The sequence below is a fragment of the Fundulus heteroclitus genome, chromosome 10, assembly GCF_011125445.2.
Source record: "Fundulus heteroclitus isolate FHET01 chromosome 10, MU-UCD_Fhet_4.1, whole genome shotgun sequence".
In the NCBI taxonomy this organism is placed as follows: domain Eukaryota; kingdom Metazoa; phylum Chordata; class Actinopteri; order Cyprinodontiformes; family Fundulidae; genus Fundulus; species Fundulus heteroclitus.
The window spans coordinates 5,240,945-5,256,230 of NC_046370.1; the positions used below are offsets into that span (position 1 = coordinate 5,240,945).

At 41.8% G+C, this 15,286-nt stretch overlaps 2 protein-coding genes across 2 annotated transcripts in view; one reads left to right on the forward strand and one right to left on the reverse strand.

The window, feature by feature from the left end:
• Positions 1 to 12,587, forward strand: part of afap1l2 (actin filament associated protein 1-like 2) — a 67,115-nt gene extending 54,528 nt beyond the window's left edge. Inside the window, exons 6-19 of the mRNA XM_012881242.3 lie at positions 2,303 to 2,514; positions 3,727 to 3,906; positions 3,996 to 4,082; positions 4,209 to 4,293; positions 4,424 to 4,528; positions 5,628 to 5,839; positions 6,732 to 6,877; positions 6,962 to 7,073; positions 7,171 to 7,431; positions 9,476 to 9,776; positions 11,241 to 11,414; positions 11,509 to 11,696; positions 11,776 to 11,983; positions 12,072 to 12,587. Of these exons, the coding sequence (XP_012736696.2) occupies positions 2,303 to 2,514; positions 3,727 to 3,906; positions 3,996 to 4,082; positions 4,209 to 4,293; positions 4,424 to 4,528; positions 5,628 to 5,839; positions 6,732 to 6,877; positions 6,962 to 7,073; positions 7,171 to 7,431; positions 9,476 to 9,776; positions 11,241 to 11,414; positions 11,509 to 11,696; positions 11,776 to 11,928 (2,216 nt within the window). The 3' untranslated portion in view covers positions 11,929 to 11,983; positions 12,072 to 12,587. The remainder of the gene's footprint in view (positions 1 to 2,302; positions 2,515 to 3,726; positions 3,907 to 3,995; positions 4,083 to 4,208; positions 4,294 to 4,423; positions 4,529 to 5,627; positions 5,840 to 6,731; positions 6,878 to 6,961; positions 7,074 to 7,170; positions 7,432 to 9,475; positions 9,777 to 11,240; positions 11,415 to 11,508; positions 11,697 to 11,775; positions 11,984 to 12,071) is intronic.
• Positions 12,588 to 13,723: 1,136 nt separating this feature from the next.
• The window catches only part of vwa2 (von Willebrand factor A domain containing 2), a 28,062-nt gene continuing 26,499 nt past the window's right edge, over positions 13,724 to 15,286 (reverse strand). The window contains exon 14 of the mRNA XM_036141825.1: positions 13,724 to 14,639. Within this exon, the coding sequence (XP_035997718.1) occupies positions 14,509 to 14,639 (131 nt within the window). The 3' untranslated portion in view covers positions 13,724 to 14,508. The remainder of the gene's footprint in view (positions 14,640 to 15,286) is intronic.

Below are 15,286 nucleotides of genomic sequence, written 5' to 3' on the forward strand. Positions count from 1 at the left end.
GGATGGTGTTGCTCCACATCTCCTCATAGGCAATCAACTTGGGCCTTGTGTGCAATGCTAGACTTTTCTCCCTCTGAACACAAAAGAAGAGATGTTTGATCAGTTAAATTAATACAGGCTATATAGTTTTGTAGGCTTTAGATTTGTACCATAGAGTACCAAAGTACTGGCTTTAAAAAAAACATTGGCCGAAAAAAAATCAAATAAACCAGATAATGCCAAAACCAAAAAAAAAAAAAACAGGAACAACTAAAATATTTATGAGCTGTATGTTAAATCAACCTTCTGAAGACCGTTTGATTAACAAAAAAGCTGTAAAAACTGTTTGTCTGTGAATGATGAACATTCGTGAACCAAAGGCATATGTCTAAAAATAAATGCAGCGAGAGTTTTGCTTTAGGGTTGAACAATTAGTGTTTAATATTTCAAAAGGAGGATTTGCTAATTGCTGTGCTCGGTGACCAGGCTAACGACGAGCAGCGTTTCCATCTGAAAGCTGTAATCCCCTCAGCAAATTCTGCTTTAAAACACTTAATTACACATGTATTACCAGGGGCTGTGCAGTACTGGGATTGGAGGATTATGTAATGATGTGTAAATGGTTGGATGTGCAGATAAAATGTTGATTGACGCAGGTATAAGACAGCGTCACATTTTTAATCCTTACTATCACAAAACTCAAAAAAAGACAAACAATGTACAAGGTACTTTTTATATGGCTAACAAAACAAAGCAAACAAACACAAAAAAGCAGGTCCCCTATACAAAATGAAGATGACCATTCTCTCTCCATCATCCCGAGTCCCATCTGACTCTTCATTTCAGCTCACCATGTAGGATTTCAGGTCTGAGGACTGAGATGGTCCTCAGAGAAGGTCGCTTTTCTGTTAGCTGAATCATTTCTGTGTTGATTTGGATCAAATTATCTGAAATACCCAGGGATGACCCCATTTTTAGTTTTCTCGCTGAGGCCATCAGACATTTATCCAAGAAAGAGATTTTTACCTCTCATACCAACCTGGTCTGGAAACATTAATATAGTTCCTCATGCTGTCTTGTTTTCCAAACTTTTATTTGTTTTTGTTTTTTATCTTTCTTAATTACTGCTCTGACTGTAGATGTGGGCAAGTTGAAGCAGGGGACTTTTTTCTTGTAGCCATTTCCTGTAATATGAAGATAAACTCATATCCGCCTTATAGAAACATGTTCTTTTGTCATGGAGATGGACTTTTGTGTCTCATTATATTTACACTTCATGGAAACAGGAAGTCAGAATTACTAATTTAAAGTTTATAGACACCACTATCAACTCAAAGAAAAGCATAATAGTTGTTTTATAGGATTTATTAGAAGCACCAATAAATTAGAAGGGTGTTACTTGCTTTTTGTTAAAAAAAAGAGCTCCACTGTAATCATAGATTTAGATTATTCAACATTTTGTGCACAAGGTCATTCATCAGCTCAAATGTTGTAAGATATTTAAAGATATACTGTATGAGTGATTTTTGTCAAAATGCGAGTCTGCGTTTTCACACAAACCAGTAAAGATCATCTCTAAAGCAAAAATACCGTCATATGTTAACAAATTATACGATCTCTGGAGATGGATCTTAAGATTTTATTCATTCTCATGCACATCTTCAGTAATAGGACATAAAATGTGCTACATTTGTTTCCTAAGCGTGTTATAATTATGCTCAATTTCTACCTTTGTTTTTTTTTTTTTTTTTAATAAAGCTTCTAAATGTTCCCCTATTTCTTGTCTTGGTTTCTTTTGATGCTGTGCAGATCTGGAGCGTTCTGGCCTCCTCTCTGAGACCTGGATGAGAGAGCGCAGCTCAGACAGTGTCGTTTACGCTGTTATCACCGGCGGTAGATAGGACCCATGTGTCTCTGTGGCATGTCTGCACTCGTTTTCACGTTGTGTCAAGCAAAACGTGCATGTGTGGGGGGGGGGGGGCGAAAGCAGCATGGTCAGAGCGAGGCATGTAAAGGAGCTGCCGCCATTAATCAGGCTTATCAGTTTCCTGAATGTGTTATTTTTTTTCTTTCTACATAACTTGTCATCCGTTTCCTGCCATCCATCCATCCATCCGTCCGTCTTGTTTTTAAAATTCATCCCTCTGCTTAAGTTTTGCGAGGAAATGCTTCCTTCAAGAGGGTGAGGGAGGGCAGTCATTGAGCTCATTAACTCATCCTTCAACCCATCCAGCCTGCTTAGGGTTTGCTTTCACGTCTCCCGTCCTTAAAGCGATACCCCTTCCGACGTCTGAGCTCCGGTCTCTGCTTTATTTCTCCCCAGACGACGTCGACGCCGTCAGCAGCTCGTACGAGTCCTACGACGAGGAGGAGGTGACCCGAGAGAAGTTGCCGTCGGCTCAGCACCAGTGGCCGTCCACCGAGGCGTCCATCGAGCTGATGAAGGACGCCCGAATCTGCGCCTTCCTGTGGAGGAAGAAGTGGCTCGGCCAGTGGGCCAAGCAGCTCTGCGTCATCAAAGACCACCGTCTTCTGGTGGGCTCCACATCAGCCGCAGGGAATTTGGCCTCCATATAATGACGGCAGTTTGGTTAATCGTGCAGCTTTTCCGATAATAATCTATAAAAAATCAGTCTGAAGACGTTTTATATAACAAAGAAACAACTTTTCGGGTTCAATTGAAGTGCCGTTCTGGGAAATCTCTGTAAATAGCCTATAAAATTTAAAAAATGTAAGTTAACAAGCAATAATTTATATGTTTAATGCTGTTATTGCTTGTTAGTATGCATACAATTTTGACAAGGGATTTCCATGATCTAATCTGTATCATAACTTCTCAACTCAAGGTTAGCATTTGATGCAGAGAAAGGCATTTGTCAAATTAAATAGGCTTATTTTGTTCACTTAGAAACTGGCCAATAAAAGCAAACACCGTTCTTGATTTATCCAATTTTCTGAGAAAGTTTACCAGGGGACATCAATTATTGAACGTACCAATCATTGACAAGTTCTATTAACTTTATTTCTGCTTAGCTCTGTTTTTCTGGGTGGACTGGGTTTTCAAAAAAGCTTTCAGACGAGAAACGAGCAGGATTTTCAAACGTGGATTTTTAAACATTTAAGTAAGGTCTCTGACTGAATCTGAAAATCAAGCTGCATGTTACATCCCAGACCACATGTCAACCGTGAACCGTTAATTTACAGTTAACCTTCCCGTTAATGGGGAGTTTTTCTTCCCACTGTTGCTTCATGCTTGCTCAGTATGAGGGATTGCTGCAAAGCCATGGACGTTGCAGACGACTCTCCCTGTGGCTCTACGGTTCCCCAGGAGTGAATGCTGCTTGCCAAGACTTTGATGCAATCAACTGGTTCACTTATATACGAAATTATTTGACCAATCTGTATAATCTGATTGAATTTGACTTTGGAAAGTGCCTTGAGATGACACGTTTCATGAATTGGCGCTATATAAATAAAATTTAATTGAATTGAATAGAAGCACAGTGATGGAAGAGTGATGATTTGGAAAGAAAAAAACATTCTAAAAAAAAAAAACAGAAAGGTTTCTCAGTGTCTAAGACCACAACGTGACAGAAATGCTATGAAGGGTTCTTGAGAAAGTCGTGCACTGCAAACCTCAGTGAGATGATGCGCCGTTGTAAAATAGAAGATCTTAAACCGCCCGGCTGTGGCCTGCTGTCAGCCGTGAAGAGATGAGGTCACCCGGGTTTCTCTATTTCTCCTCAGTGCTACAAAAGCTCCAAGGACCAGACGCCTCTGCTGGACGTGAGTCTGCTGGGCTGCAGTGTGATTTACAAAGAAAAGCAGCCGAGGAGACGAGAGCACAAGCTGAAGATCATCCCTGTAGGAGGCGAGGCCATTGTGTTAGGCCTGCAGAGCAAAGAGCAGATCGAGCAGTGGCTCAAGGTGACCAGTTTTCTGGGTTTTTCTGCAACATCTGCAGTGGTTTTAAGGTAAAAGTGTGGAAAAAAACAACAAATATTTATACCTGTCAGGTTATTCAAGAAATAAGCCCCAAGCCGGCTGAAAACTGTGACCCTCAACAGTCTGCGTCGGACTCTCCGAGGCTTATTTGCACTAAGGTATGCTTGTTTTAAAATGTATTTACCTGTAAGGTGATCAGACATAATGTGCCCTGGATGCCTAGAGTTTTAGATAAACCAGTGGGATCATCTTTTGAGAAATAAAGCTTTGAAACCAACCCACAGGGAGATCTGAACGAGAGACAGTCGCTGGCCTCAGAGAGCGGCAGCAGCACGGACAGCCACACTGAAATCACAGAAAACAAAGATGGTGAGTGAGCGCGCTTGCTTTAACTTTAATGAACACATTCAGCATTCAGCACATGTTCAGGAAGCCCAATCCTAGTGTTTTAACACACATACACACACAAAAAATAAAATAAACTTCTTTGTCTCCCCAGTGAAGAAAAAATATGGCCCTGGTTTAATGTTCAGCAACCTGATGAACATTGGGAAGAAAAAACCATCCTCGCTTGAGAGTCCTGAGAAAACGGTTGACACCTCAGGTAACGACAGATCTACTTTGCTTTATGTTTCCGTCTTGCTTCATCGTCTTTGATTGCTGCGCTGGTGTTGTTTCAATGGCAGGGGGTTAAAAAAAAAGAAGTCTAAACCAACTATGCATCTTGCTTTATGGCTGACTGAATTTTTCTAAAAGTAGCATAGTTTAGCAAAATGTCATTGTAAAAAGAAAACAATTATTTTTTTAATTGAGACTTCTATAAAACAAGACTGTTTTGTTTTGTCCCTAATACTGATAGAGCTCCAATCAGACGCACTTAGTATGGTTCTATTAAAATAATTGAAAACTCATTAGGTTCAAAATGCAGTATAGTGTGTATATATATATATATATATATATATATATATATATATATATATATATATATATGTATATATATTCTTAAAAAAAAAATTCTAAATGTCAATCAGAGTCAATATGCCTAACCACAGTCTTCAGTAAATGTTGCTCTAGTTGATGTTTTCATGCAAAGATGTTAGCTGAAGCTAATACTAGCGCATATATATATACGTACACGCCTCAAGAACTGCCGCTGTTGACGTACCAGCTCGACCGCCATCTTGGATGGGTCCCTGACACGGCCCTACTGCATTTATTTGTCTCGAGGAAGCTGTATGCTCAATTAAAATAATCCTAAACTTCCTGAATTTTTATTAGATTTTTACTCAGTTTGGTTTGTTATAAACGGCAGAGATGTAGTTATGATGTTGGAGGCTGTCACACATGGAAAAAAAGTGTTTTCATGCTGAAATACCATATTTTATGCTGTTTAACAACACAGAATATGTTATAGCATATTAATAAACGTATAACTTATTGCATTTATGTTTTATTAAAGAAACAGGCTTGATTGCTCATTTAAATACGTTTCACTCTGTGTCACACACAATCCTGAGCCTTCTGTTCACGCCAACAACAGCGATCTCCAGGCACTGAGGGATTTCCACAGCAGCATAGTGGACAACCTCTCACACTGAAAAATGACACTTAAAAGCCGTTAACGACTCGTTATGTAGAGCCCTTTACCCGAGCTCCTAAAACGTTCTGCTTCATAGAAAGTTTGCCGTTTGATCCTCTTCCAGGTTACCTGAACGTGCTGGTGAACAGCCAGTGGCGGTCCTGCTGGTGTCTCATAAAGAACGGACAGCTGTGGTTCTACCAAGACAAGGGGAAGAACAAGGTGAGCCAGCCGGCGGTGACCCTGGAGGGCTGCAGCGTGTTGCCCGACCCCAGCCCCGACCATCTCTACTCCTTCAGGATTGACTTGGACGGCGCGCAGATCGCGACCCTGGAGGTAGACAAACACGCCATTTCTTACATTTCTCTGAAACGGGATGCAAATAAACGCCTTGGACTTTTCACAGCGACCACAGCACAGCGGGTTTTCAGCCGCTGAGCTGTGGAGGGTCTCGCTGCATTTGCTGATGCAGCGAACGCTGCTAAAATAGATCCCGATATGTGATTAGATATAGCGCGCTTCCTGTCCGCGGCTCGTTTTCTCACGAGAGCCGACTTCTTGCGAGGCTGCTCTGTTAAGCAAGCAAGGTCTAACACTTTTTCCGCGGTGTACGTCAGACACGCACGCACACAAGGGTGGTCCACTGGTGAGTGTGTCCGCACCGATGTGACGGGTGGGGTTGTGCTGGGATTTCACAGACTAAAAAGCTACACCCTTTTTCATTAGTCCTCAAGAACCACCCAGCTGCAGCGCGTATTTGGTCATAGGCTTTGGAATTTATTATTTAGTCTTGAGGCTTCTTATTTTTCCAAACTCAGCGTTGGTTCGGAGACACTTTATGCGGAGACTCGGAGGGAGTTTTTTTTAACTCTCGTATCTGCTCCTATCGGATAACAGCATTGTTAAGATTTGAAGTCGGGACAAACTTAAGAACTTCAATCCGTTTTGGAGCAATTTTAGGATTGTGTGTCATCAATTTACACAAAGCGGAACCAAAACTGTTTTGTTTTTTTTTTCTTTTAGAAATGCTGTGAATAGCTTTGGAGGGCATTATAAGTAGCAAACAGTTCACGCCTCAAAACGCCGCTGTAGCAATCGTTTCATTACTCCAAAGCGACGGCTGGCATGCAACATAAACCCCTGTGGCTTTAGCCCCATTATGTCGCAAGTGTTTGTTTTGTACTGAGCTCACATTCTCTCTCTCCCCCGTCCCTCGTCCCTCTCTTAGGCGAAGACATCCGCAGACATGGGTCACTGGTTGGGCCTCTTGCTGTCACAGACGGGGACCAAAACCGACCCGGAGGACCTGACGTACGACTACGTCAACTCGGAACGGATCTCCAGCATCGTCAGCGCTGCGAAGACCTCCTTATAGTGAGTAATCCCGCTGGCTTCACTGGGAAGAGTCACGGCCCTCCGTTGAGATCCAGCTTTCACGCGCGGGGTTTTCTCTTCTAGCTTGATGCAAAGGAGATATTCGGAGTCGAACACGTACATCGACGCTCTGCCGTCCGTTCCCCAAAACTCCGACGAGCTGTACGACGACGTGGCATCCATAGCTGATCCTGAGGTAGGCACGGGAATGAATGTGCTGTTTTTCAGTCTCACCTCCGCACCGTCCTCTGGCTGCTTTCCGTTGCGAACATCCTGCGCCTAATGTCATGCAGGATGCTGAGGAGAACCCCCTGCCGAACTGCGAGGAGGAGAACAATCCCCAGGATCTGGATCCGACACAGCCGGACAATGCAAAAGGCCCGACAGACGCAGAACAAGATATCAACGACAGAATCTACCTGGACCTGGTCCCCATGCGCTCCTTCCTCCATACATCCTGTGGAGTCAAGGCGTCTCCTCCTCCCAAGGAAGCCTCCAGAGTTTGTCCAATCCCAGGAGAGGCCCAGAAGGATTCCTCTTGCCAAGTTAAGGAGGTCGGTGGTCTTAGATTTCCCGTAGCCGTCACCCGCCTAAAGTCTAAGCGCCACAAACAGTAGGCGTGCATGCAAAATGTACGTAAAAGCCACAAAACAGGGTCTGAAAATGTTTTAGCAAAGTGTGGAGAAGCATGGGTTTAACCTGTCGTACCGGCGCTGCATTTTGGAAGGTCTGAAGTGTGGTTTCAGAAAAAGAGACGGGCTCTTAGTCACAGAAAAGAACAGGGAGCCGGTTCTAATGGAGAGGAAGCTGATGATTAAAAGCTCTGTCTGCCATTATCCACCGGTAAGCCTGCAGCCTGAGAGGAAAAGAGGGAAAAACAGGATCCAATCTTTAGGCACTGCTGTCATTCAGCATTTTAAGCTTTCATTATGACTTTAATAAGGAGCCAATGAAGAGGAGCAGAAACCGATGGATGTCCTAAGCATGTGATTATGATGGGGCTGAAGGGACATGTATAGATCAACTACATAAGGCCAAATTCATACCAACTGATGCAGCAGTGTGATCTGGTCCAAGAAAAATAAAGTCATGGATGCTTTTGTGTTGTCGATTTAAGCTAATTTACTAAAACGATCATGTTAAAGAACGTGGTGCAGTTGGCAACGTTGTTTTACTGCAACAAGAAAGTCCTGGATGCAAATCCCGGCCTGGCCTGAGGCCTTCCTGCGTGGAGTTCGCCTGTTCTCCCTGTGCATGCATTGTGCAGGTTCTTTCCAGGTATTTTGGCTTCCTCCGGCAGTCCAAAAACATGAACGTTAGTCTAGGTACTGTATGAGTAATTGTTTTTCTGTGATGGACCGGTGACCTGTGCAGGGTGTACCCCACCTCCCACCCACAGACCGCTGGAGATAGGCACCAGAAACCCTGCAACACTGAATGGATAGGCTGGTATAGATGAGGGTTGGCTGGATATTAATGCTATAAATAAAGAGTAAATACCTGCACTTAGAAATGGGTAAAATTAATATAGCGCCTGTCAGTGCTGTTATTTAATGTTTTAGGAGCTGAAATACTAACCGTCTGTCTGGCTCTTTGGAGAAATATAGCAGAGTACTGTCAACTGATATTTAGCAAAAACTGTCTAATATTAAAACTAAAAAAAAAAAACTAAAAGCCAGAAAGCAAACAAATTGTCATTCAGTCAGGCTTATTGGATGAACACAGCTGAGAAGATGGAGAGAAAAAAAAGACAAGGGAAAAAAGTCTATGTTTTTATGGCTTTTAAAATCTATTGTTGGTATATATATATATATATATATATATATATATATATATATATATATATATATATATATATATATATCTATATATATATATATATATATATATATATATATCTATGTGTATATATATGTGTATATATATGTATGTATATATATCTGTATGTCTATATATATGTCTGTATCTATATCTCTGTAGTATATCTGTATAGAGATGTATATCTCTCTATGTGTGGGTCTCTCTCTCTCTCTCTCTCCTCTCTCTCTCTCTCTCTCTCTCTCTCTCTATATCTCTCTCTCTCTTCTCTCTATCTCTCTTCTCTATGTCTATGTATATATATATATCTATCTATATCTATCTCTATCTATATCTATGTCTGTCTATATAATATATGTGTTCTCTCTCTATATGTATATCTATCTCTGTATCTATCTATCTATATATCTATCTCTGTATATCTCTCTATATGTGTCTCTATATCTGTATATATATATATATATATGTGTATCTCTCTGTGTGTCTATCTCTATATCTCTCTCTGTCTATCTCTCTGTCTATGTATGTCTATGTCTCTCTCTCTGTATGTCTATGTCTCGCTATATCTCTGTATCTGTATTGTATCTATCTATGTGTCTCTGTATCTCTCTCTCTCTGTGTATATCTGTATCTCTCTCTCTGTCTATATATCTATCTCTCTCTCTCTGTGTCTCTCTATCTATCTATATAATCTGTATCTGTCTCTCTCTCTGTATATGTATGTCTGTCTCTATATTTCTTTCTTTCTTCTTTCTCCCTGGCCCATGCTTCAATCTGCAGGTCTCTTCCACCAACCTTCCGGAGCCAAATTCCACCCCTGTGCTAAACGGGCCAAACTCGGCGTCTTCCTCCAGCGCAGCGAATCAGAAGCGATTATCGAGTCTCGCTTCCCTGCAGCTCCAAACTCAAGCTGTCAAGACTCCGTCGCAGAGCCAGGAGGTCTCGAAGCGGTGCAGCCTGGGGACCCCACAAGCCTTCGGTTTGCTCGGAGTGCAGACGCATAAGGCCCCGACGGCTCAGACCTCAGCAGCTGGGCTCCCTCTCAGCCCAAAACCGGCACGGCCAAAGGCGCACACCATAGGTGAGTGCGAACAGTGAGCCTAACCTCAACATTTAAGAGACCGATCTTCTCCTGAGCCGCTGTTAATGGAGCCGTAAGAGTGTTAATGTTGGTATGATCAGCAGGGTATGAAACTATCCACTTTGATTCCTCAGGGACTATTTAAATTTATTTGAAGAAAAAGTAACTAAAACGTCCAACTAAATTTGCTCTTGTTTATAGGTCATTTTATTAGGCTATGTAATTTGAATCTAATTTATTACCGTCTTCCTTGTTAAGGAGATTTTGGATCTCAAGTGTGTTGTATTAAAGGTTTAAAGAGCAAAAACAAAGCAGAAATGCTGACTTTGTGTTCCTGATCAATGTGGAATGGCTCCCTCTAGTGGAAAGATGCACACATTACAGCTGCAGGCTGTAATGGGTGCACCTGGTGGTGATATTTTTTTTCTTTTATTTAAATAGACCGAAAAACTGATCAAATTCAACAGCTTAACAGAACGATGAATACGCTGCAAAAAAGAACTAAAAGTAAGTAACATTTTCTTGAAATGAGTGTTTTTTACCTTGATTTGAGCAGTTAAATAACTTTATTTGCCAATGGAATGAGTATATTTACCCCTAAAATAAGATCATTAGATACCTTGCACCTGAAATAAGATAATGGAGATTAATTGTTCTTATTTTTAGTGCAAAAAAATCTTATTCCATTGGCAAATAGTCTTATTTACCTGCTTAAATCAAGGAAAAATACACTAATTTCAAGAAATTTTTACTTACTTTTGGTTCCCTTTTTGCAGTGTAGGTCCAGTTTTCCATTATATTCAACATAAAAATTATACGAGCAGACAGCGGCCATAAAAAAATAAAAAAAATACCAGTTCATAAAACCACAACATCTGCAGATTAATTCCTCAAAATTCCTCTTTGACAACCTCATTTTGTAAGGAATTTAAAAAGCAGCTACATTGCTGTGAACCACAAAAAGTATACTGCATGTCCACAACTCACAACCTCCCTTTTTTCTGTCTTTACATATTAAATAAAGACAAAAGAAAAAAAGAAAACATACATACCATATGTGTATGCATACCTAATGTCTGTGCGCCTTGAGTGCTGTCGAATTTTTCGATTGTGCACAATAATGGCCGAATAAAGATGATTCTGATTCTAACGATGAAAGATGAAAAAGTTAAGCTGTATAGAATTTAGCACAATGTCATATACTTTATAGGGGCTGTTTATTTTTTTAATCAAAGTATGAGAGAGCGGGTTGCCACGTCATGTAAAATCTGTTTGAAGAGCCCCTTAATTGAAAATGTTATTCTCTCTAAGTTGAAAATTTGGCAATAGATCCATCTGCCAAGAAGAGTCCAAAGGTGATTTTGAAGATTTCCGCCGTAACAGGAGATGCCGTCGAGGTTTTTTTTTTTCCCCTCTTCTTTCCAGTTGTGAAATATTTAACAAATGCTGACACTTAATTCTCAGGGAGTTCCAGTGCTGTTGAGATCAAACTTGGCAAGAACCGCACCGAGGCGGACATGCTGCGCTACATCGATGAGCGCGATCGCCTGGAGAAGGAGAGGGAGGAGGTGAGGAGCAGCCTGGCCAAGCTGAAGAAAGAAAAGAGGGAAACCAAGGAGGAGCTCGGCACCTGCCAGGGTACGCCGCTTCCTGCTTCCCTGCTGTCAAATCTCTCTGCGGTCTGGTCGTCAGGCGAAGGTTTTTTTGATCGCTAGCCGGCTCTTATCTGCAGACCCCAAGCGGCAAGCTTCCCTGGAGGCCTGTCTGAAGCAGAAGGAAGAGGCGTGTCGGGAGGCGGAGCGCCGCAGGGTGGAGGTGGAGCTTCGTCTGGTAGAAGTGAAGGAGAGTCTGAAGAAGGCGGAGTCGGGGCCTTTCACGCTGGGAACCACACTGGACAGCAGCCTGCAGGACTCCCCGACGGTCAGTGTGCCGCTCCACCCGCTCTAAGCGTCTAACGTTTCAGGGCGCATCAGCTCACCATGTGTTATTCTTCCCTCAGACTAAAGCTGCAACCATCCCCAATCCCCAAGCATCCTCACTGTCGTCATCCAGCCAAGCCGCGTCGCCTGTCGTCTTCCTCCGCGTCGCCTCCCCAGTCCTCCAGCAGCAGCGCGAGTGCAGACTCTCCAGTGAACTCGGCCTCGGCCCTTAAAAACAGACCCACTTCCATCATCGCCACAAAGGGCAACGTCCTGCAGAAGGCCAAGGTAAGACCTGCGTGGAGCTACGTCTCCCATCATTAAGTCGTATCATTTTGGGTTAAAGCTACTGTTTTTTTTCTTTATTTGTTTACAGGAATGGGAGAAAAAATCCACCACTTAGATGGAGACTTGTTAAATCTGCACAAACATTACGACCATGTGGGATTTTCCAACACCCGTCCCTGATTTCTAACCAAGACTTTAAAGACGGAGACGGAAGCACAAGCTGAAAACTTGGTGAACACCACTGGATAGTCTTTAATAACATGACGTTTCTCGTTAGTTTTATTTGCAAAGGAGGACATTTAAGTAACACCTTTTTAAGGCCAGTGTTGCAGAAACAAGACTGCAGCACATTTAAAAAAAACCACTAAATTTTATACGTTAAAAGAAAGCCTGTACTGAATTACTGAAAAACCACTAAATTTCTAAACATAAAAAAAAAAAAAGTCCCCCAATTGAATTGTCTATTGTGTAAAATTTAGACGGTAGCTTGGTTCATGTACGCTGGTAGCCAAGATGTAAATATATGTACACCATTTATTCAGCCTTTTGGCTTGTATTGCTAGCTAAAACTGCACTTTTTATTCAAATAAAAATGTTCTGAAAATTTTTTTAATTTCTGCTTATTTTTATCGCTGTTGGATAAACTTTGCCACAACATTTCTACAGCATCTGTTTAATTGAAGCTCATTGTTCAGAAATCTTGTTTGTTTAAATGACTTTTTTTGATATTTTTAACAACTTGTTTTTATTATTACTTTTAATTAGATATATAAAAATAATTGTAAATGAGGGGAACAGGAGGCTGACAGACTGATTGGCACTTCTTCTGCAGTAATGCAGGCGCCGATCCAGTCTGTTGTGGGCAGTGGTGGTTCTAGACCAAATTTAGCAGGGGGGCCAGGGTGGGGCCAGTGTTTTTTTTTCCACAGGGGCACAGAACTAAAGATTGGGGGGAAAAAAAAGCCTAAACAGGTCAACATTTCATCGTTTAATATATGAAGTAAGCCGAAAAAGCCAATTGTGGCTCTGGAACTGCAGGTTGCAGACCCATGATCTTTTCTCAATACGAGCTAAATTTTTTAATTATTATTTTTTATATTTATTTTTCAATTATTTAATTTTATTATTGGGTAAAACCATAAACGTAAAAAATACAACTGATCCAAATGACCAGTCAGTCACGGTATCTTTGTCAGCATTTATCATCCTAAGAAATTTAATATGTCTTTAGTACAGGGGCCATAACAGGAGCCAGGAACAGTTCTACAGGAGCCCTGGCCCCTGTTGGCCCCTGGTTGTGGGGAAGAAAGATTTGCGGGTCCATTTATGTCCCACCTGTGGTCATGGGTTATGGATCCAGACCAAAACGACGAGATCTCGGACACAAGTGACCGAAATGAGTTTTCTCCAGAGGGTGGAGGCTCGGTCTTAGAGATGGAGCTCTGTTATCCGGGAGAGTTCAAAGTAAGAGCCGCTGCTTCTCCGCATCGAAAGGAGTCAGTTGACGTGGTTTGGACATCTGATTAGGAGGCCTTTCTGGGTGTGCCTCCCTTTTTGAAGGTTTCCTGGACCCGTCCAACCGGAATGGGACCAAGAGGAAAACCCAGAACTTGCTGGAGGGACTAAATATCCAATCTGGAGTTGGGAACGCCTTAGGAACTCCCAGATGTCAGAGTTTCCCTTCTGGACAAAAAAAAAAAAGCAATGTGGAGCACAACCTCATCAGCAGCATGGATGTACTAAGAATTTAAGGCTTTTATTGATTTATCTGGCCTTTTTTTGGGATGGGTGGCTGTTTTAGAACCATACAGCTTTTATTAATTTTGAACTTGCTTGAATTTCTGCCACTTCTCTAGTCCAGACTGGACCAACAATTAAGCATCCTGGCCCTAAATACATGCACACATCCTTACTAATATCAATAAACCTCTGAAACGATCCTGGCGGAATAATTGGCCACACTTCATGGCCAGATTGGTAGAGTTGATTTAAACTGGATGAATAACTGGACTAGACCAGACTTTCCTTTTAATGTTCATTCAGGTTCGATCCATTCCAGAAGCCCCATGCCACAGTATTGGGATAAATACAAGCATATATTGAGATGGGGAGGATAACAGAATGTTTCACAATAGCATTAAAGTTGTGCTCTTAATTGTTGTTTTTCAAAATGTGTCCTTGAAAGTCCAAAGTCAGGATGACATCCGTGCCCACCATGGCTGCATGCAGATTTCTGGCCACAACTGTGTCGCAGTTTTTGGCTCCAAAAACAGAGAAACATTCCCGGGATCAAGCATTGGGAACAAAATCAGGACACAGACGAAACTATCTGAACAAGGTTTATATACTGAAACTTATTCTATTATTGAATCGGCTTTACAAAGAGATGTAAAAAAAATTACAAAAAAAGAAAAACAGACTGAAATAAGAAAGTAGCAAACGTCAGGTTTCCCCTTTACTCCACAAACATCCCTGGTCCTGACGTGTGCAGATGTTTTTTTGTTCCTCTGGATTACGTGCGCGCGTCAGGCAGCGTGTCTCCGGCGGTGTAGCTTGTAGTGACGCAGGAGCTCCTGGTGGCTCTTCCTCTGCCTGCTCTTCTTCCTCAGACCAGCAGGCTTGGGAACGTCCCCTCTGGACGAGGACTTACTGCTTCCTGAGGTGAAGGAAAAGTCATGAGTTCTGCAAAAAATCTGCAGTATGGCTAAAGGTTTCAGCTTTGACACAAACGTAATCTGCAAAAAGTCTGGAAATGCCTGAAGTATTTTCCAGCTCTGGATGAAAATAGAAGAAAATAGGTTCCTTCTTGCCTAGGTCCCTTCCTTGTTTCCTTGCTGAAGGCTGTGGCATTTAAATGATCAGCTGCTACTAAAGGACTCATGCTGAACCAGGAAAATATCCTTTCCACCAATTTGCTGCCCCCAGAAGAACCAAGCAAGATGGAACCAGGCTTTTAAGTTGTTTACACCCGATTCTGACCCCAACCAACTGAGACTCAACAAACCAGGGAACATTTTTCCAGTTACATTATTGTCCAGGTTTGATGAGTGAACTGTGGCATAGGTTTTATGCACTTAAGCTGACAGGATGTGGTTTTCTGTTTCATGGACCGACGTATTATGTGTTAAGAGATGGTATTCTGCATCGTTTGATTGTAAAAAGTGGCTAAACTGGCTATTTAAGCAATTGTTGCCTTTTTAATAAGCCCCAATCCCCTTTGTCCAGTCCCCTGACATCAACAAGGCTTTTTTTGTCCACACAACTGCTGCTCTTTTGATATTTTCTTCCTTATTTTTGGACCAA